At 48.7% G+C, this 21247-nt stretch overlaps 1 protein-coding gene across 2 annotated transcripts in view; it reads right to left on the bottom strand.

Moving 5' to 3' along the window:
- The window catches only part of LOC149326312 (organic cation transporter protein-like), a 198203-nt gene that overhangs the window by 60110 nt on the left and 116846 nt on the right, over nucleotides 1–21247 (bottom strand). For both annotated transcript variants that reach the window (XM_089562552.1, XM_089562551.1), the window contains exons 6-7: nucleotides 13900–14068; nucleotides 13016–13163 (exon numbers count right to left, since the gene is read on the bottom strand). In XM_089562552.1, the coding sequence (XP_089418678.1) occupies nucleotides 13016–13163; nucleotides 13900–14068 (317 nt within the window). The remainder of the gene's footprint in view (nucleotides 1–13015; nucleotides 13164–13899; nucleotides 14069–21247) is intronic.

Here is a 21247-nt window from a genome sequence, read left to right on the forward strand (position 1 = left end):
GCGGCCAGTTCGGCTCCTGCCTCGGTCGACGCTGGTCGCACCCTCATCGGCTTTAAATAAACGAAGTCTTTAAGTACCGTGTGCGTCTTTCGCTGCATTCAACACAGCGACCGGACACGACAGTGGCGACGAGAAAGTGGATTCGACCCGCGCTACACAACGCTATTGACAAGCCATGGCTACGCGAGGGTTTCCCAATCAGATACCACAATTCAACGGCTCATCGTGGTCATCGTGGGTTGGACGTCTTCAGTTCTACTTTGAAGCTAACAACATCACAGACCCAGCCTTGAAGAGGGCCAACCTGCTGACGCTGTGCGGGGAGCAGACCTACAATACTGTCTGCGCCCTTATTCAGCCAAGCACACCAGCGGCAGTGTCTTACGACGACATCGTAAAAGCGCTGCAAAAGCACTACGACCCAAGGCCATCCGAGGTCTACAGCCGGGCTCGCTTCCAACGACGAGATCAACTGGGAGGAGAAACTGTGAGCGCCTACGTAGCCGCGCTCAAGAAGCTCGCTGCCGACTGCAATTTTGGAACGCTGTCGACAACAGCTACCGGGCAGGAGGGAGACGCAGCTTCTTCTGCTAACACCACCATGCTTCCCTTGGACGTGATGTTACGCGACAGATTTGTGTGCGGACTGAGTGACGAGCCACTGCAGCAGCGCCTGTTCGCTGAGAAGGACCTCACATTCAGCAAAGCTTACGACATCGCCGTTCGAGCGGAGAGCGCCGGTCACCAGCAGAGAGGGATTCGCCGGAACACCGAGCCGGTACACCAGACAAGCAACCAGGTGCGCAAGCCTTCTGTTGTTGTAAAATCGGTCAAAAAGGCACAACGCTGCTGGCGGTGTGACGACCAACACAACCCCCAGGGATGTCGATTCCAGTCAGCCACGTGTAATTTTTGCCACAAGCGAGGGCATATCGAAAGAGCATGCATTACGAAACGGAGACTTGCCAAGATAAAGTCACCTTCCCAGCCTAATCACAGCGTCAACGCCTCAGAGAATACGCCGCTATCTGATCTCCATGGAACAACATCAGCAACACCATCTGTGTTGTACGACCTGAACACCATGAATCTCGGCACGCGACCGAAGATTTTTACAGAAGTAAGCGTACATCACCAGCTGATTAAGTTCGAGGTGGACTCCGGCGCAGCCTGTACTCTGATCAGTGAGGACACGTTCCGAACTTCATGGCCATCTGACGCACCCGCCCTGCAACAAGACGACACGCACCTGCGAACGTGGTCAGGACAGAATCTGCCACTATTGGGCTCTGCCAACGTGCAGGTTAACTACAACGGCCAGACCCATACGCTACCTCTGCGTGTTGTGAAGGGCACAGGATCAAGCCTTCTAGGGAGAAATTGGTTTTCTCCACTAGGCGTGATGATATGCAGTAAACATCAAAACGCCGATGCGCTAAGCCGTCTGCCACTAGACGCAACTGTTGACGAACCATTTCCACCAGGAGACGTTCTGATGTTCGAAGCACTGCCAGAACCTCCGCTTACAGCAGGCACAGTTGCAGCATCTACGCAGAAGTGCGCAGCTCTCCGGCTAGTTTACACAGCTGTTCAACAAGGCAACGTGCATAAACTCAAAGGGGACAACTTCGACGCTTACCGCAGGCGAGCTACAGAGTTGAGCACCCATCGCGGCTGCATCATATTTGGGTCCCGAGTTGTGATGCCGAGAGAACTACGCGCACAAGCTATGTCTCTCATCCACGCCGGACATCGGGGCATCGTTGCAATGAAAAAGTGTGCCAGAAGCTACATGTGGTGGCCTGGCATTGACAACGACATCGAAACAGTGGTGCGAGAATGCAAGCCTTGCCAGAGCAGCCGGAGCGCCCCGCCGAAAGCTCCTGTCCCAGAATGGGAAAAGCCAGACACACCATGGCACACACTGCACATTGATTTTGCAGGACCAATTGAGGGCTGCACTTTCCTTGTGGTCGTAGATGCCTACACAAAGTGGCTTGAGATAAGGCAAATGGGACAGACGACTTCGGCAGCAGTCATTGACAACCTCCGATCACTATTCGCAACGTTCGGCCTGCCGCGCAAGGTAGTGTCGGACAACGGAACACCGTTTGTGTCTGCGGAGATCCTCAAGTTTTATCGCGACAACGGGATCTCATCAGTTACATCGGCCCCCTACCACCCAGCGACAAACGGACAAGCCGAGCGCTACGTAGCCGAGCTAAAACGCGCCCTTGAAAGAGATCAGACAGGCTCGCTGCAGCGCCGCCTTGCGCGCTTTCTCTTCAAGCAGCACACGACGGTTCAGAGCACAACAGGCGAGACCCCCTCGAAAATGATGTTCGAGCGTGAAATGCGAACCCAGCTCGCAGCCATCCTCCCCGAGCCAAAGGCAGAGACGTTCCGGGAAGAAAAAGCAATTCCGCGCTGCGGCACGCTTAATGAGGGGCAGCGCGTCCTCGCCCGACAGTTCCTGAAAAAGCCACGCTGGGAGGAAGCTACAATTGTCAGACGCATAGGCCTGCGCTCTTGGCTCGTCAACATACATGGCACAGTAGCACGCCGACATCTCAACCAGCTGCGTAGATTTACGACGCCGTCTGAGAGCTGTCCGCCAGCGGAGAGAACACGTGCACCATCTTCCCACATAGCCTGACACCTCTTCCCGGAAGAGGAGACTTCGCCCAGGACAGACCTAGGAGACACAGCGAACAACAGCCAGCCTACAAGTGTTTCTCCCCCGAGCGCACAAAGCCAGCGCGCCTCCACGCGTGAGCGCCGACCCCCTGCACGATACCAGGCAACTTTCTAAGGGGGAAGGAAGTGTTGTGTCCCCTTATTGCTTTTGTGTGTGTGCGCCCCCGCGTCCTCCTCCTAACGACAGTTCGCATCCTCCTCCTAACGACCACTCAATCCTCCTCCTAACGACCACTCGCATCCTCCTCCTAACGACCGCTTGCCCCTCGTCGCACGCTGTCGCCGGATGCCCCCCCACGGTGCGCCCCCGCACCCTCCTCCTGTTCTGGGAAGCCACTCCCTCCCGTGGACGCTTCTCCACTCCCTCCTTTCTTCGGGCGGCCAGTTCGGCTCCTGCCTCGGTCGACGCTGGTCGCACCCTCATCGGCTTTAAATAAACGAAGTCTTTAAGTACCGTGTGCGTCTTTCGCTGCATTCAACACAGCGACCGGACACGACAAAAACTAAACGACTTTTTTCAAGCATTGTGTGTGCAACACAAGCACGTCCTTGTGGCAGGTTACTTTAACGTCCCAGACATTCATTGGGATGAAATGATTGTAGGTCCATGAGACCAAGAGGTATCTCGTGCGCTTGTCGAATTATGCTTTCACCAAGGGCTGAGCCAAATATTGAGTGATTATACATGTATTCAAGGCGGCCGCAGTGCAATTCTCGATCTCGTCTTCCTGAGTGACGACATATTTTCGAGGCCGCACGAAGTTAATGTGCTGCCTGGACTCTCAGATCACCTAATAGTCAGTTTTACTATGCCCATTACTCATTCCCCAAAACACAAATCTGTCTCGTCCTATAGGAACTTTGGTCGGGCAGATGACACTGCCATACTTGACGAGTTGGACTATCACTTCGGCCCATTTGAAGAACTATGCTCTAAGGACTCTGATGGCGTAAATGAACTCTGGATGTACTTCAAAACTCTAGTTCAGAAATGCATATCTCGTTATGTGCCGGTGAACACCAGAACAACACGCCTTCTGAATCCCTGGATTACAAGAAAAATTCTACAAGTCAAAAGAAAGCTAGGAAGGCGGAAAACGAAATACCGACGAACGCCTCGCACAGAAATCTCTGATGAAATAACGGCTCTTAGCCATGAACGTAAGCTAATGATCAAGGGGTCAAAGCAAAAGTATTATGGTGTTACACTGCAAAAGATACTTCGAGATTCACCACAAAAATTTTGGAGACACTTGGCCCCGGCGAAGATGTCAGTTACGGAACTAAGCACAGTAGAGGGCACGGCAACTGACAAGTTCGAAATCGCCAGTATATTAAATGATTATTTCGCAAGTGTCTTTACAGGCGATGATAACCAACCAGTCGACATTGCAGTGTTGTTGAACGCTCCTGGGATAGAAAACTTGAAACTCTCAATGGAAGGCATCATCGAGTTGCTACTTAATATTAACGTGAGAAAATCGTCGGGCGCGGACGATATCCCGAATGAATTTCTGAAAAGATATGTGGGGTGGACAGCGAAATATCTACTACTAATTTTTGAGAAGTCTCTCACTACGGGGTGTATTCCGCAAGATTGGAAGGTCGGTAAGGCAATACCATTACCAAAAGGGGGTGATCAAAAACTGGCTTGTAATTACAGACCAATCGCTTTGACGAGTACAGCTTGCAAGATATTAGAACACATCATTTCTAGGCACATTCGACAGTACTTAAGTGATAACGACATAATATATCCACTTCAACACGGATTTCAACGGGGTCTATCAACAGTAACCCAATTGGTAGAAGCAATGCATTATTTTTGCGAGATTGCTGATCGCAAGGGACAGATAGACATTATATTTCTAGATTTTATGAAGGCTTTCGACAAAGTAAACCACCGAAAGCTCATCTCGAAGATGAGGCACGTTCTTAAAAATGATTCACTGGTACAATGGATTGAAAGCTTCTTGAGTAGTCGCCGACAGTTCGTATCCATCGAAGGAACTATATCCAAAACATGCAAAGTAAGATCAGGGGTACCGCAAGGGTCAGTGCTTGGACCATTATTGTTCCTGTTGTATATTAATGATATTGTAACGGACACGTAAATTAAATTAAGATTATTTGCAGACGACTGCATCATTTATACTAGGATTCAGACAGTAGATGACCAAAGGATGACTGCTGAGATTGCCAACCCTTTTTAAAGCTTTTACCATAAGTCACTTTTAAAATTCTGTCTTATATTTTTACTACGTCGCACGAATTAACTGTTTAGGTCCTTTACACCGCCGTTCACTTAGACTTTAGTATAACAGCTATTTAAAAGATTTTTCCATACCCTGAGCTTGGCGCATGATGGCCTTAGTTGCTTATGCCCCATTAAACCCAACTCAACTCAACTCAACTCAACTCAAATTAGACTAAATCAATACTTGCATAAAATAAATGACTGGTTTAAATTGTGTCAAATGTCATTAAACCCCATTAAATCAACATATATGACTATATCGCACAAACGTCAACCACTAGAATTTGGGTACTCCGTACAAGGAAACACGCTCCGACGCACAAATGAATTTCGTTACCTAGAGGTGACTATCACGTCGAACCTTAATTGGAGGCAACACGTCATGTCCATTGTTAGTAAAGCTAATAAGAAGTTAGGCTACCTCAGGAGAACACTAAAGTTTGCTTCAAGTGAAACAAAACTAATTGCATATAAAACGTTGGTGCGCCCTTTGCTGGAGTACGCATGCGAGGTGTGGGATCCGAAAAACAAAAAAGTTGATGCAGGAACTGGAGCATGTTCAGAGGCGCGCATTACGTGTCACATTCTGCCGATTTCGGAGGAAAGATTCAGTATCTCCTTTGTACCGTGAAGCCAACTTACCGCTCCTTTCTGTTCGACGAAAACATAAACAACTGTGTCTCTTTTATAACATTATGAATGAAACTGTAGGGATTGATAAGCAATGTTATATAAAGGAGTGCACATCTCGCATAACCCGTAATAAACACACTCGACATGTCGAAGAATTCCATGCTGCTAAAGATTGCTTTAAATATTGCTTCTTTCCGCTGACCGCACATGACTGGAATCGGCTACCTGATGACGTGGTGTCTGTGGAATCTCGTGATGAGTTTTCGTCTCTGCTTTATGACCATTTGTGTAGTACTTAGTAAGCATATTTTGTTACGGGTTTGTTTGTTTGTACCAGTTGTCTTGGTATTTCTGTCACTACACAATGTAATGTTTCCACTCCTACCTTAGTCCTGGAAAGGACTGGTAGTATGTAATAAATAAATAAAAAATAAATAAAGTCCCTACCTGCCCTGAAAGTAAAGGTTGAGAAAGTGGAAAAAGCCACCAGCTTCATGTCGGATAAGTTCGATGAATTTGAAAAGAAGATAGACCGTCTAGACGCCGAGATAAAGGCACGAAAACAAGGCATGCAGAGCTAGAACAGGTGGATGATTACAATGCAGTCGTGCTAGCTCAGCTACATCGAGAACTACATGAACTTGAATTCCGAAGTCGACGCCAAAACCTGGAAGTACTAGTTTATGGGAGTTTTACGTCCCAAAGCGGCTAAGCCTGAAAGTACTATCGCCACCAAACGTTTACGGCACGTGGGTGTGCGGAAAAAAATTATTACGGCGCAGTAACGCAAGCCAACTGCATGAAATGTAAGAACATACCGGGGGCCCCTACGTGCTCTTTCGTATGGTAACAATATCAGGCGACTGGGTGGCGAGGTGAAGCTACAATAAACGTTCTTCCAAGAATTCGCGTCCCGCAAACTTTTGCTGCTGATAGTATATGGAATTCCGATGGTATACCGGATGAGGAATTAACTGCTTCATTAAACACCGTTGCTGATGAAGTTGAGGACCCACACATCACACAATGTTGTGTTGTTTCCGTTCACTCCCCTCTAAAAAAGATAATTTCACCGGCATAATAGGTCGGTTTGCAAGGCAAGACACGAGGAACGCGTGTTCGGCAAACAAATGTAAGCTAAAGGATAATACACCATGGGTGTACATTAAAGAAAACATGACTCGGCATGATAAGGAACTACTTCGCTCGATAAAGGCTGCGGCCAAAGAAAAGGGCTGGTGTGACATTGTGTGACCCACACAAGCATGGCCAAACATGTTTTGAATGTGAATGGCAAGCTTTTGGTGCGATAAACTGATGGTGCCGGAGCCAGACATGGCAAGAGCACTGAATACTTCGACCAACTTTTATGAACCCGCAATTTTACTTGCCACATCAACTAAACGCTGTTGTGTCACAGTTACTACCTGCTTCCGTAAAATGCATTCAGCTGAATGCCAGGTGTGTTAACAAGAGTATTGAAGAAGCGTAGCTTGTTGGGCCAGTTGGTGCATGGTATGTAGAAAACCAGCGAAAAGGACGCATTCACAAGGAGGAGAAGTACACAGGACAACGCTGTTGTCCTGTGTACTTCTCCTCCTTGTGAATGCGTCCTTTTCGCTGGTTTTCTACATACATGTTAACAAGAGGGTATTTATCCTTAGCAAATATGTCTGATGAATACTTTTTTTTACTCTCTTATTTCCTTTTATCAGAGTAGGAGACAGGACAAAAAGCCATGACAATGGCTTGACGCGGGCCCTGCCCCTTGCCAATTGGCATTCATACAGATAAGGCTGTGGAACAAGCGTTTCACAATTAAAAAAAGAAAAAGAAAACACAGTTGACTTCCCTATTTTCGGCAACCATGTTGGCCGAAACCCGATGCACAAATGACCAAGGTGTTTGCTGGCTGGACATTACAAAAAAATTCTACCTCAATAGAATCAATGCCCGAGTTGGAGGTTTTGCTGCATTGATCTTGAGAAAAATATCGAAAGTCAGCTCGTTGATTGCTATTGCTTGATGACACCTGTCTTTGAAGCGTTCACACTGTATGCGGACAAAACAGTACTTTCTTCCTACTACCGACCACTGGACACCAGCGTTTCTAAGTTCCTTGTGCTTTACGAGTCTTTTCGAACTTTTATTACAGAAAATAGTTTTATTCTTTTTGCAAGTGCAGATTTAAACATTACCACCGGGAAATAAATTCCTTGTATATACCTCACTTTTTCATTATCATCTCAACAGCTGTAAACTAGTTTGGGGAACCCCAATGTCCTCTAGCTTGCAACGCATGCATCTCGTGCACAAAAAATATATTTGTCATGTTTGTAGTGCACCCTACCAGTTGCACACTGCTCAACGTTTTCGCAATGCCAGAATATTCAGTAAACAAAGCTTATTAAATACCGAAAAGGCGTGAAGTTTAAATCTGAAATGAAATAAAATTCATTAGTGTACAAAATCTTGAAAATTTGGAACGCAAGTTAACACACTGCCCAAATAGATATTCAGAAAGGTGGTCTTAATCCTAGACAACACCGTTTCTCCTACGCCTTAGCCTCTTTTTGAGCACCTACAAATTAGATGGCTTTGATTTATTTTGCTCTTCCCGTCGGAATCTCCGCCTTGTGCATAGCGCTAATTTTGAATATACCCTTTCTTTGTGACTCCATGCTCTTCCGTGGTTTGTATTGTATTGTTCTATTGTATTATTTAGGGCAGGTAGTGACCGCTGATCCAGATCATGAGAGGGAAATGACAAGAAGAATAAGAATGGGGTGGAGCGCATATAGCAGGATCTCTCAGATCATGAATGGCAGTTTACCAATATCCCCCTACAGAAAAGTACAGAACAGTTGTGTCTCACCGGTACTCACCTATGGGGGCGGAAACGAAGAGGGTTCAGTTTAAGTTAAGGACAACGCAGAGAGGTATGGAAAGAAAAATGGTAATTGTAACAGTAAGAGACCGGAAGCGGGCGGAGTGGGTCAGGGAAGAAATGCTGGTTAATGACATCCTAGTCGAAATCAAGAGGGAGAAGTGGGCTTGGGCAGGGCATGTAATGCGAAGGCAAGATAACCGCTGGTCCTTAAGGGTAACGGAGTGGATTCCAAGAGAAGGCAAGCGTAGTAGGGGCGGGTGACAGAAATTTAGGTTGGCGGATGAGATTAAGAAATGTGCGGGAATACGGTGGCCGCAACTGGCGAAGGACAGGGTTAATTGGAGAGACATGGGAGAGGCCATTGCCCGGCAGTGGGCGTAGTCAGGCTGAGGATGATGATGATGATTCTTGAAATTTGCTTTTCCTCAAACACATGTTACATTCAGCCATGTTACATTCAGTTATTGTGCCAATTTCATCTATATTTTTCATGTGCTGCTTCTCCTAAAATAAACAAACCAGGGGCTCTGGGCTGGTCAAGAGGGCAGCGCGTAGTTCTCATCCGCCACCCTCCCGTTTCATACGTACCGTGGCAAATAAACATTATTGCTATTATGAAGAAACATACCAAAAATAGCTGCATATAACCCCCTCTTTCCTGCACCCTATAATATTGTTACAGATTCTGCTTACAAAGGCTATTTACATAGGCGGGTCAAGCAGAGCGTGGTGCGACGATGCCGAGCTTCTTTGTCCGCGTCCCCTCTTCGCAGTTTCTTCAGCGTCCATGGGTAGCGTGTGACAGTATTTTCACAGCCCTTGGCCTTCCGTGCTTTCGGACACTCTTTGTGCAGACTGTGGTGGTACGGCATTTCTGGGAGAGCAGTTGCAAAATATCTCGTACAGCTTCCCGAAGCCTGCGTAGTGCCGTTCGTTTTCAGGTACCGCTCTCCTTAAAGGGACACTGAGGAGAAATTGAAGTTGGTTTGTATCGACAGAATACCAGCTCCTGGTTACAAAAACACCACTGATACTGACAATAAATCTCTAGTAACGTAGAAAAGAGCAACAACCAAAATACAGGTATCGCCGCCACAGGCCAAACTCGCAAGTACAAGCGGGATGACGTCATAGGACAAAACAGTGTTGCTAGAACCAATAGTTCTAGTGACACTGGGATACGAGAAGCTACGAATCACTGAGGCGCAGCCAGTGCATGCCCAATTCTCCTTGACGTCGCCAGATGGCGCCATGTACCCGGCACCTAGGCGAGGGCCTGCAGCATCAGGACCAGTCAGCGCCTGCTCACCGGCGGTAGCCGGGCTCCCGGTATTCCGCTAACGGTAACAAGGTACACGGTATGCTAAATGTGTCTATTTGCGAGAACTTCGTTCACGACTTCGAGAACGGGACCCATAGTAATGCTGGCAAAATGCCGGTGCATACGTAAACGAAGCGACGGTACCGACGTCCGCAATAGCCGATAGATGCGTTCAACGTGCGGCCGGCGGTAGCTTTCTTTTCGGCTGCTGCTAGGCCGCACTGCTGGCCGTCAGAAATCACGGAGTCTGCGTTACGTCATATGCACGTCATGCTTCACGTTACTTAGTCCTGTGTCGTCATAAGAGAATCCCAAGTTTGAATCAGAGCGGCGGGAAAAACTTTTTCAACTTCGAATCCAAATTTCTTAGAAATAAATGCATCTTTCACTGCCGGCCAAGTGGCAACAAAGCCATGAAATGCCGAACTATCGGATTTTGTTTAAAAAAAATATATCAATAGAGCTCCCCTCACTGTCCCTTTAACAAGGTATGGAAAAGTGAGGCGCCGTGATTATGTTCTCCGAAATTGCAATGATTTGCCAGATGAAGTGTTTTCCGCAACATCAAAAAGGGCCTTAAAATCATGGTTTGTTTACTTGGGTTTATGGGTTTATGGGGGTTTAACGACCCGAAGCAACTCAGGCTATGAGGGAGGCCGTAGTGAAGGGCTCCGGAAATTTCGACCACCTGGGGTTCTTTAACGCGCTCTGACATCGCTCAGCACACGGCCTCTAGAATTTCGCCTCCATCGAAACTCGACCGCCGCGGATGGGCTCGAACTCGCGTCTTTCGGGTCAGCGGCCGAGCGCCACTTGGGATACGTAACAAGTATTAGTTATCGTTTATGCAGAGTTGAATTGCCATTAAATTGACCTTACTTATTTTGTTTATCTATTTATTTATTTATACAATACTGAAGGCCTTGGAGTGGCCCAAGGCAGAGGGGCATAGAAATAATAATACAGTAGAGCAATACGAGCAGAGATACAGAAAAGATTATTAAACAGTGCACAGCATACCAAACCTGTCAACCAGCTGTATACGAACAAATCACGGAAAAGGTTCGTTCGCTCATATAATAAAGAAATTCCCCCCCAAAATAATGCAGAGAATATATATAGAAATGAGCCATCAATACAATGTATCAAGCTGTGACACCTTGCCCACCATTCATTTCATGTTGATGTTGTTTTGATATTTTGTGTTGACATTATGTTCATATTTTACGTTGATGTTGGACATCCCTCTGCCGACTTTGCCGGGCCAAATCTCACAAGCCACTAGAAGCTTTGACAGGCCCCTTTCTTGTTTCCTGTATTATTATGTGTAATAAAAGATACTGTTGTTATTATTATTTATTTGTTTATTTATTTATTCATTTCGAGACGGCTGTCTCCGACTGGACGGTTGCGTCTTAGGGCGCCTTCATATTTCTCGGCCTCAAGTGCTCATTTCCCCGACTACATGATCGACAAGGATCCCTGTTTGCTCCTCGAGGTGGTTGCGGCGAATCCTTTCGAGCGTCTGCGCGCACATATTGAGGCGGGCGCCAGAACAAGCTGGGCCAGCAGTCAAGTGCGATTTGACGCTGCGCGCTATGAAGAACTGCGTAGACCTCATTGCCGGCTACTTTCGGCAGGAAGCACAGGAAATTTGAGAAAGTAAGCCACTGCTGTGAAGCCTGGCTCAGTTTATTTCAACCGTGCGAAAAGGGAATCGCGTCGACTCGCTGCAAACGGTTCCAACTCAAGAGATCTTCGATTTATCTCCAGTCTTGTCGCGAGAAACAGAACAGACACTGCAGGAAACCATGAATTCTTGCTTTCACAGCGTAGAAAGCAAAGAAAAAAAAGCACTGAAATGTCGACCAGGAGCCACTACTCGCACGAAAAACACAGCGCAGCACTGGTCCGTATTGAATAGATAACTGCCACTGCAGGGAGCGTTTTCCTTAACACATGTATTACTCAAGTAAATATGGTCGTGTAACATGATTAATGTACAGCCTCCGCCAAAAGTATACAGCCCAAGGGGTTTCTTCTGAGCTCTTTAGCGCGGCTCCCTAACACATCAACAGTCCAAACCTTGGCAGGATTGAGGACGCAAAGCCATTTTTCTTTCCACAGATTACAGTCGCTACGCATGCATAACGAGGCATGCTGCAGACCTTACAAGGAAACCCCTTGGGCTGTATAATTTTGACGGGAGCTGTACTAGGAAAACAAGAATAAAGATATACAAACTAGAAAAATGCTCATTTGGATTCTGTGGCACCGCAAATCCAAATGGCTTTGTTTAGCCGTTGATTAGTCGTGCTCGGTGCGCCTACGCTCCTCTTGTGCTGACCGGGTCATCATAAGCGGAGAGGACCATAAAACTGGCCTGCTAAAGCTGTCTACTAGGCGTGAGTTCAGCACACACACTGGTGCATGCCCGCTTTAGAGACAAATTTCCACGAAGCCAGCATAGCGCTTCACCTGTGTGAATACCACCGCTACTCGCACTTTTTTTCCTTATTCCTGTCTCCCTTAGCCAGTGGCAGCGCTGGGGAAGCGTTCGATAGTAATTCTGCCTATTGTGCAGCGGCGCCGAAGTGCGAACGCCGGATGGAGAGCATTTGACACGGTTGTGCTTGTTCGTGGACTTCATGCAGGCAGGATGCTCCAGTATTTTCTTTAGCATTGCACCCAGACAGCTTGTCCAGCTGCTTTACAAAGAGCGCTGATTGAATGCATACATGGATCACAACGCGACGCTATAGGTTGCAGGCATGTCAAAATCGTACTTTATTAACGTTTTGACGAACATCACACTCAGCGACTGGCGAGCCTTCGATATCACAACGCGCACTCGGGCGATAACGTGTTATGTGACAAGGTGCTCTCCTGTGTTCTTGCTAGCGACTAAGGGATTAAAATACCACACCCACACCTAAGCGTGCCGCTGCAAGCTGAAGAAAGTACAGGCCGTCACGACATAAGCCCGTAAACAAACGCTAGGGGCTACAATATATAGGAGGAAGTACCACATCAAAGCCTGATAGCTATGGATTTCTGTTCGGTTCTTTTGGACGCAGGAATTCCTATTCGCTAGCAGCTGGCGAGTGCACGAATGGGTTAGTCGGCACATCGTCAGAATAGCAGTTTCTGAACTTGTTCATCCTTACTGAAAGCGGAGTCTCGATAGCAACACCACAGTAGAAGTCGTAGTGCTTACCAAGGAGATTTTATCCTTGTATTCCTTGACGATGGCCTCCACTGAGATCCCCTTCACTTTGTTCTTGAGTACAGCCTTCTGAAGTTCTTCCCTCGCTTCATCGTATCTGGCCATAGCCAGGAGCCAGCGTGGAGACTCGGGAATGAAGCTGCATTTGAAACAACCGTCTGAAAATATGTGGCGACACAGCTGAAAAATGAGTCAGACAACCTGTTTTTCAGGACAATCAATAAGGCTGCTATAAAGAAAACAAGTTACGACTTTTGCTGCCTCAATTAGAGTTCAAGATGACCAAATGGCGTTGCCACTTAAACTTACATCGGGAGAAACTGATTGACGCTAATTAGAAGGTCATTAGAAATGCTGCACAACGGGACCACTGAGCAGAGCGCTGCCCCGTGTGAAAGAAGACGGCGCTGTTTTGGCCCCTGCCCGCCTTTCTCCTGTTTCGATCCACGCTATTCCTCTTCTGCTGCCTCTCTTTTGATCCTTGCTCGTCATGCCTGAGCGCCGGCGCCTGAACAAATCAGTTTTTTCTCGAAATGAGCCAAATCCATAACCAGAAATTATGCGAAATTAAGCTCTAATGTAAGTGTGCTTGGCGCATGATGGCCTTAGCAGCGTATGTGCCATTAAACACAACACAACACAACACAACACAAAACCATCAAAAAGAAACGGGTCGAACGGGCCTTTCAAAGGAAGAATATCACGCAAAAACTCCACAATGCATAGCTCCGGATAAAAAAGTCTGCGTTCGTCTCAGTTTTTGTCAACGTGGATTTGACTCATTTCGAAAAAAAGTAAAAAACTCGGACAACAGCCCCGTTTCGTTTGGCGCGGCTGTTTCTTGGGAATACGTGCACACTGCTCTGCCCGCTTACATCCAGTTGACGATGCTGGCCAGGGCGGCGACCGTGATGATGCCCTGCAGGAGCAGCCAGTCCCTGCAGAGCCACGCGAGTCCCGCCAGGGTCAGCATGCCCGTGGTCCAGCCACCGGTCGAGATGAGCGAGCCGAGGGCCCGGTGCGGAGCCGACAGGACTTCCAGGGCTGCGTTGCGACATTGGTCTCACACAGATGCGCTACCCGTCTCCGTAAGGCGGGGTAGCCAGAGGTTGCGGCTGCTGCTCGCAACTCACAAAATGGCTGGCGTTTTTTAAAAGGCCCTTGTCTCGTATATTTCTCACCATCATGGCAGAAGCATAGGCTTGCTGGTCACGGCCCTTTTTATCAGGATGACAGCAGTGTTGAGTTCGGGCACCCAATATCGCCTGCCCTGGCTTCCACAGTCCGCCTAGTTTTGCTGAGAAAGCGCATGGTCTGAGCACGTACAGATTAAGTGCGAATGTCTCACGGAATTGCTGTGTAAGCGCGAGCTTACAGAGTATTCTTTTGTCCTCTGCATTTACATCGGCACTATCTTTTACTTGATGTTGTAGCGGTGCTTGTCAACTGATGCCTAATGGTTTACAGCCCTGCAATTTTTCGCTAACCCGGCGCTGCGGCTCCCGATTGGCGAAAGTGAGAGAAATCGAGGAAGGGTTGGGGTGTGCGAAGAAATCCTGCTGCGGGAGGGAGCGTCGTCTGCTAGGCTCTTCTCCTTGGCACACACCAACCCCTCTTTTTGCTTCATTAACTGTATGGTTTGATCCACCGCGCGTTTGCGGCTTTAGTTTCCTGGCACGGCGCTCCGCCTCGGCCGTTCAGAGAGGTCGCTCTTAATGTACCTGAACTGCCAGCATTAAAGGTCTCCGAGAATTAATTTTAAAGCCTGAGCTGCTCATGAGACACTATGAGCAATCAGTCAAGCTCAGCCCCTGCACCCTGAGCGAGACAGGGAACGCAGAGTAGCAAGGGCTCGGAATATACGAATTCCGAATGGCCCTGGCGGTAGGCGACAATAATGCAAAGCTTCTAACCTCCAGCTCAATCATTACCAATTCGACCACAGAGGCAGAAGAGGCAGCCATCGCGCTGGCTCTCATTTCTACACCTGCCACGAAAATTATCTCTGATTCCAAATCTGCCATTTTAAATTATGCCAAGGGCTACATATCTAGCACCGCTGCTCGTTTACTACGCTTCTCGCAACCCCTGCGCCTCATAACCCTCATCTGGACGCCAGCACATGCTGGCCTCCCTGGCAACAAGGAGGCTCGTTTCCTAGCCCGAGGTCTCACATTCCGGGAAGGAGGATCCGAGCCCCCTCTAGGGAGCGCCTGCTCTCCGTCCGTGATATTCTCTCGTACTACCGAGACAAACGAAGGGAATAAGCACCACCAGCTCCATCACTCACCATAGCGAAGGCTGGCGACAACTACAAACCCGTGCTTCTCCATACACAATACTACTGCATGCCCGATACCCAGACCAATTCCCGTCATCATGCAAACTTTGCGGCAAACCAGGATACTTCTTACACGCCCTCCTCACATGCCCCACCTTCCCTCATCCCCCATCACCAACCGCGGCGGAGTTACTGGGAGTGTCTTATGACCAGCTCGTCTGCTCAAGACCAGCGCCGGATCATCTCCAGCGCTCACAGAAGGATTGCGCTCCAGGGGCTATCCTTCGCGTTTTAAGGGTGCCTCCTCACACTGAGGGGGTATTCAAGTGTCATTAGGGGTCTTCGCCCCCACTATTTACGTCATTAGCAATAAACGTTTTCACCACCACCATCCCGCGGGTGCCGCACTCACGTGACCACCCCGTGCGCACAACTCCTGCCCCTGCGGCCAATTTCATTCCGTCACGTGGGACGCACGATTGTAGGACCCTGCCAAATGCTTCGAAACCCCACTCGACCGTTCTATGTGCTTATGTGTAGAGATTACAGGCGGTTAAAAAGGAGGCGTGGTCGTGTTCTTACAGTGAGGCCACACCTGGATCACGTATCATAAATGAAGGTACTAAGGAAAAGATGAAATGAAAGGGATGAAAAAAGAAAATAGCCGCGTGCTCTCACTGGGTTTCGCGATTCACGCAGCATAACACGAGCGTAGTAAATTATCATATTTGTAGTCTTAAACGTCCCGAAGCGCTACATGTGCTATATGAAGGATGCCGTAGCTGACGACTTCGCATTAAATTAGACCACGTGCTGCCCCTTGCGAGCAGTGACATCACTATGCACGTGTGCTCGAGCGGTGCGATTTTTTTATTCGTAAGAAATTAAGTTGTTTTCTCGGATTTTCGCTATTTATCGCACTTGTGTGGTTGTTTCAAAGTACGACTCCGCAAGAAATCAAGCGGGCGCAACTGATTCGCATTCCGCTACGCGCTAGCGGTGAGTGGCAGTTGTGGATCGCCCCAAGCATAACAGCCTAGCAGACGACGCTTGCTCCTGCTGCAGGGCTCCTATACGTATGCCCGAACCTCTTGCTCTCTTTCTGCTCGCTGGCGACGCGCCCCGGATATTATTTCGAAAGCAATAATGCTCGCAGCTTGAGCCTTTCAGCGTCGTCCCGGCGGTGTGACCACGTTTGACCTTTAGCATGACCTCTGCTGTGACGTCACGCCAGACGGAGAGAGACATAGCCCCAACTCGTCTCGTCGCGGTCGTCCCAGCGTAACCACGGTGCAGCGAGCAGCAGCTGCGCGCCGCTGCCGCGAGGAGGCGCTCGCTGTGATGACGTCACGCCAGATGGAGAGAGACAGAGCTCCAACTCGTCTCGTCGCGGCCGTCCCAGCGTAACCACGGTGCGCCGAGCAGCAGCTGCGCGGCGCTCCCGCGAGGAGGCGCTCGCTGTGATGACGTCACGCCAGACAGAGAGAGACAGAGCCCCACCTAGTATCGCCGCGGTCGTCCCAGCGTAACCACGGTAGGATCCCTAACCACGGTGCGCCGAGCAGCAGCTGCGCGCCGCTGCCGCGAGGAGGCGCTCGATGTGATGACGTCGCGCCAGACGGAGAGAGACAGAGCCCCAACCCCAACTAGTCTCGTCGCGGTCGTCCCAGCGTAACCACAGTGCGCCGAGCAGCAGCTGCGCGCCGCTGCCGCGAGGAGGCGCTCGCTGTGATGACGTCACGCCAGACAGAGAGAGAGAGAGAGAGCCCCAACTCATCTCGTCGAGGTTGTCCCAGCGTAACCACGGTGCGCCGAGCAGCAGCTCCGCGCCGCTGCCGCGAGGAGGCGCTCGCTATGGTGACGTCACGCCAGATGGAGATATATCGGGCTCTGACCCGGCTCGTCGCAGTCGCCCCGGGCCCCCGGCGTAACCACGCTGTGCGTTTCAGCCAGGCCATGTTGTCCGACATGCACAAGGCAAGGCTGCAACGATTCGCTCAAGCTAGGAAACGACGGCAGGCTGAAGAAACGGATGAAGTTGCTTTCGCAACTTCCGGGCTTAACCAAGCTGAGCCTCTGCCAATTTTTTTGTAAAAGTAAGTTGGAGGACTGTACATTTTTCTGCCTTCGTTCTACGGGCAATGAACGCATGCTGCTGGCATAACTACTAGCGGCGATGAAAAGTTCATGCAAAAAGTCAGCTCCATGTGCGCTAAAAAGAGAGCGACGCGATGAGGCGGGGCAGCGAGGACCACCGTAGTTAGCTCTAGTTAATCTTCATGCAAGCGCCTGCAGCTTACACAGGGTGTTTCGCTTACGGCTGTTGGCAATTTTTAAGGCTAAAGCCTTTAATGCCTCATCGTTGTCGACAGAAGGTTGTCAGCAGAAGCTTTCCAGCAGAGGTGTCACGCTTTTGACGGGTGTCCACCGAAATATGCAGTTACTGCGTAATTTCCTTTCCTCAAGTACAATTTTCATTTTCTTCATTACGGCCCCTCTTTCTCTTTCTTATTTCACTCCCACTTCCTCTACGGCGCGGTTCGGGTGTCCACCGAGATGACAGAGAATCTTTTTTTTTATTCGTGAAGTCTGCCTTGAGGCATAAGTTGAGAAAAGGGGGAGTGGAATGTAGGTTACAGAAAGTTAAAAGAAGGAGTGGAGACCAGTTTCGGCGAGGTACTGCGCCATTTCCTTTCCTCAAAAAGCGTTGGGTACAAAGGGCAAGGCATCGCGCCGAACGGGTGGTGGCGTTCCGTGGCCTCCTGGCGGCCAGTAAACGTTTTAGTTGCGAGTCAGCGCTCTGTATTGTCTCTTCTTCTTTGTCCCGTCTGTCGCGCTGTTGTTATGGATCACCGTGAACACCAACTCGTCCAACAACTGGTATTAGTGACAACCACGCCGGAAAATGTCCGACTACACGTCAATTGATGCGCGCTACGCATGTTGGGCAGATTTTCATGACCACTCCGACTGCTCTCTGGCGAAAAACACCGCGGGGCAATGCGACGTAAACGAAACCAGTCCCCAGCGCTCCGTCCATGGTCTCAGAATTTTGATGTCCACGGGAGCTGCAGAAAAAAAAATCGTGCGCGAAAAAATTCTTACAGGATTTAATGGCTGGACGTAGAACAATTCTTCTTGTGAATGCCCCGCCGCGGAAGCTGAGCGGTTACGGCTCTCGGCTGTTGACCCGAAAGACGCGGGTTCGATCCCGGCCGCGGCGGCCGAATTTCGATGAAGGCGAAATTCCAGAGGCCCGTGTACTGTGCGACGTCAGTGCACGTTAAGGAACCCTAGGTGGTCGAAATTTCCGGAGCCCTTCACTACGGCGTCCCTCGTAGCCTGAGTTGGTTTGGGACGTTAAACACCAATAAACCAGTAAACCAATCTTTTTGTGAATTCGTGACGTGAAGTGTCAAAACTGCACAGGGTGAAGCGTATTTACTAAACCAAAGCCATGTTACTTGCTTTTGATTGTTTGAGCTTTTCTTTTTCTAGCTTTTTTTACTGTCATCAACAGATTTGCCATTCATCCTGCCAAAAAGTGTTTGAGCAGAATGCGGCACGGTGAAGGCTCGATAGCTTATCACGTACTTACAGGTGTGTGGTGATATCATGAAAGGCACGGCTAGACCACGAAGTCTACAGAATAGAATCTCGAGTCTTTCTTTGCTGATGTAATCTTCAGCTGTTCGCGGGGGAACAGGGTGGCATGATCCTTCTCTGTAAAAGTAAAGGCGCCAAAAAACCACACACACACACACAAGACAAGAGAACGGGACAGAGCGCCTTTGTGTGGTTTTTTGGCGCCTTTACTTTTACAATGAATTACCAACTAGCCCAGCAAGAAGTTCTCTTCATCCTTCTCCCCTTACAGTGTTGTGCATAGACGGCTATGTAGGAAATGGATGGCATCACAAACCATCATTCGAGCCCCGTGGGCTAGAGATGATGTTGTTGTCCTGCAGATCGAAGCATGAATAAATTCCATGACAGCCCTCTTGCTTATCGCCATAGGAGGAAAGAAGGTGGGTCCAAGCCTTGTCCTCGGCGCCTTTATGGAGTGCAAAGTAATAAAAAAAATCACCATTTACATTCACTGAGTATTTTGTCCACGGCGCACCGTCTTCAACAGTGAGCAACAATGTGAGGCGCCCAGTTGTATGACAAAAAGCAAAATTTCTGGTTCTAACGTGTTCAGCTAAGTCGATTAACCTCCGTATTGTATCTTTTTCTTCATCGTACCAAAACGTCTCGAAAGAGTCTGCAAGCGTTCTTTCTGCCGCAGTAGCATCCAGGCGAAATCTTCTATAGTCTCTGGGTTCTCCCTTCTGGCACAGTCTATAGATAAATAGCTAGCGTGGTTTGGGAAGTACTAAGGAACAGCGTTCAGTAGAAGGCGGAAGCGAAGCATTGGGATGCTTGTACAGAGGCAGAGAAAAGAAAACGGAGCGCGCCACACAAGAAGGATGGACGGAAGATAGGAGCGTCTCCTTTGAAGCAAGGTGGTGGCAGTGACCATCATGCTGTGGTCTTTTCCTTTAATTTTGTTTAACTGTGTTATAAATAGGTCTTTATTTGAATACGTTTTCAGTCTTACCTTTGTAAACTTATGTCACCTCTCTGCTTTTGAGCCACCAGTCTTCCAATCGCCTTTTGCAAACTTCTAACGGAGATTTATTTGCATAACCATTGCTACCGCTAAACACTAAGGCCTCAAAGAGAGTGACTGCCTGCATCCACATCCGGATGAATACCGTCACATTTGAGTATGAGTAGTCTATTTCATTCTACAGATTTATCACACATCGCACATGTGTGATCTTCTCCGTTAAATTTCTTTTTATAGCTGCGCGTTCTAAAATACCCTGATCAAACTCCTGATCTGCCTTTTCCAATATTGACATTGCTCTACATTAAACTTTTTTGGTCAAATGTTTAGGGGAATCCCCCAAGGTGGAGTAGATTTTGTAATAAGGGAGCAATTACTCATTGTCATCCACCCGAGCGCAGCCATACGGCTACAAAGGAAAGCTATACAGCTTTCTCAGAAACTTCGTTGTTAAAGAAAAATTCGTCCTGGTCCGGGGTTCGAACCGAGGACCACCGCTACACCGGTGCAGTCGCTCTACCAACCGAGATAACCGGGACGGCAAGCTTATGGTAGGGCGAGAGCGAATTGGTCAATAACTCGAAGTGGGAACTGTGTTGGTCAAATGTTTAGGGGAATCCCCCAAGGTGGAGTAGATTTTGTAATAAGGGAGCAATTACTCATTGTCATCCACCCGAGCGCCAGCCATACGGCTACAAAGGAAAGCTATACAGCTTTCTCAGAAACTTCGTAGTTAAAGAAAAATTTGTCCTGGTCCGGGGTTCGAACCCGGGACCACCGCTACACCGGAGCAGTCGCTCTACCAACCGAGCTAACCGGGACGGCAAGCTTATGGTAGGGCGAGAGCGAATTGGTCAATAACTCGAAGTGGGAACTGTGTTGGTCAAATGTTTAGGGGAATCCCCCAAGGCGGAGTAGATTTTGTAATAAGGGAGCAATTGCTCATTATCATCCACCCGAGCGCAGCCATACGGCTACAAAGGAAAGCTATACAGCTTTCTCAGAAACTTCGTAGTCAAAGAAAAATTCGTCCTGGTCCGGGGTTCGAACCCAGGACCACCGCTACACCGGAGCAGTCGCTCTTCCAATTGAGCTAACCAGGACGGCAAGCTTATGGTAGGGCGAGAGCGAATTGATCAATAACTCGAAGTGGGAACTGTGTTGGTCAAATGTTTAGGGGAATCCCCCAAGGTGGAGTAGATTTTGTAATAAGGGAGCAATTACTCATTGTCATCCACCCGAGCGCAGCCATACGGCTACAAAGGAAAGCTATACAGCTTTCTCAGAAACTTCGTAGTTAAAGAAAAATTCGTCCTTGTCCGGGGTTCGA

This window comes from Amblyomma mixtum, chromosome 10 (genome assembly GCF_055824585.1).
Source record: "Amblyomma mixtum isolate Tamu chromosome 10, ASM5582458v1, whole genome shotgun sequence".
NCBI classification, from domain to species: Eukaryota; Metazoa; Arthropoda; class Arachnida; order Ixodida; family Ixodidae; genus Amblyomma; species Amblyomma mixtum.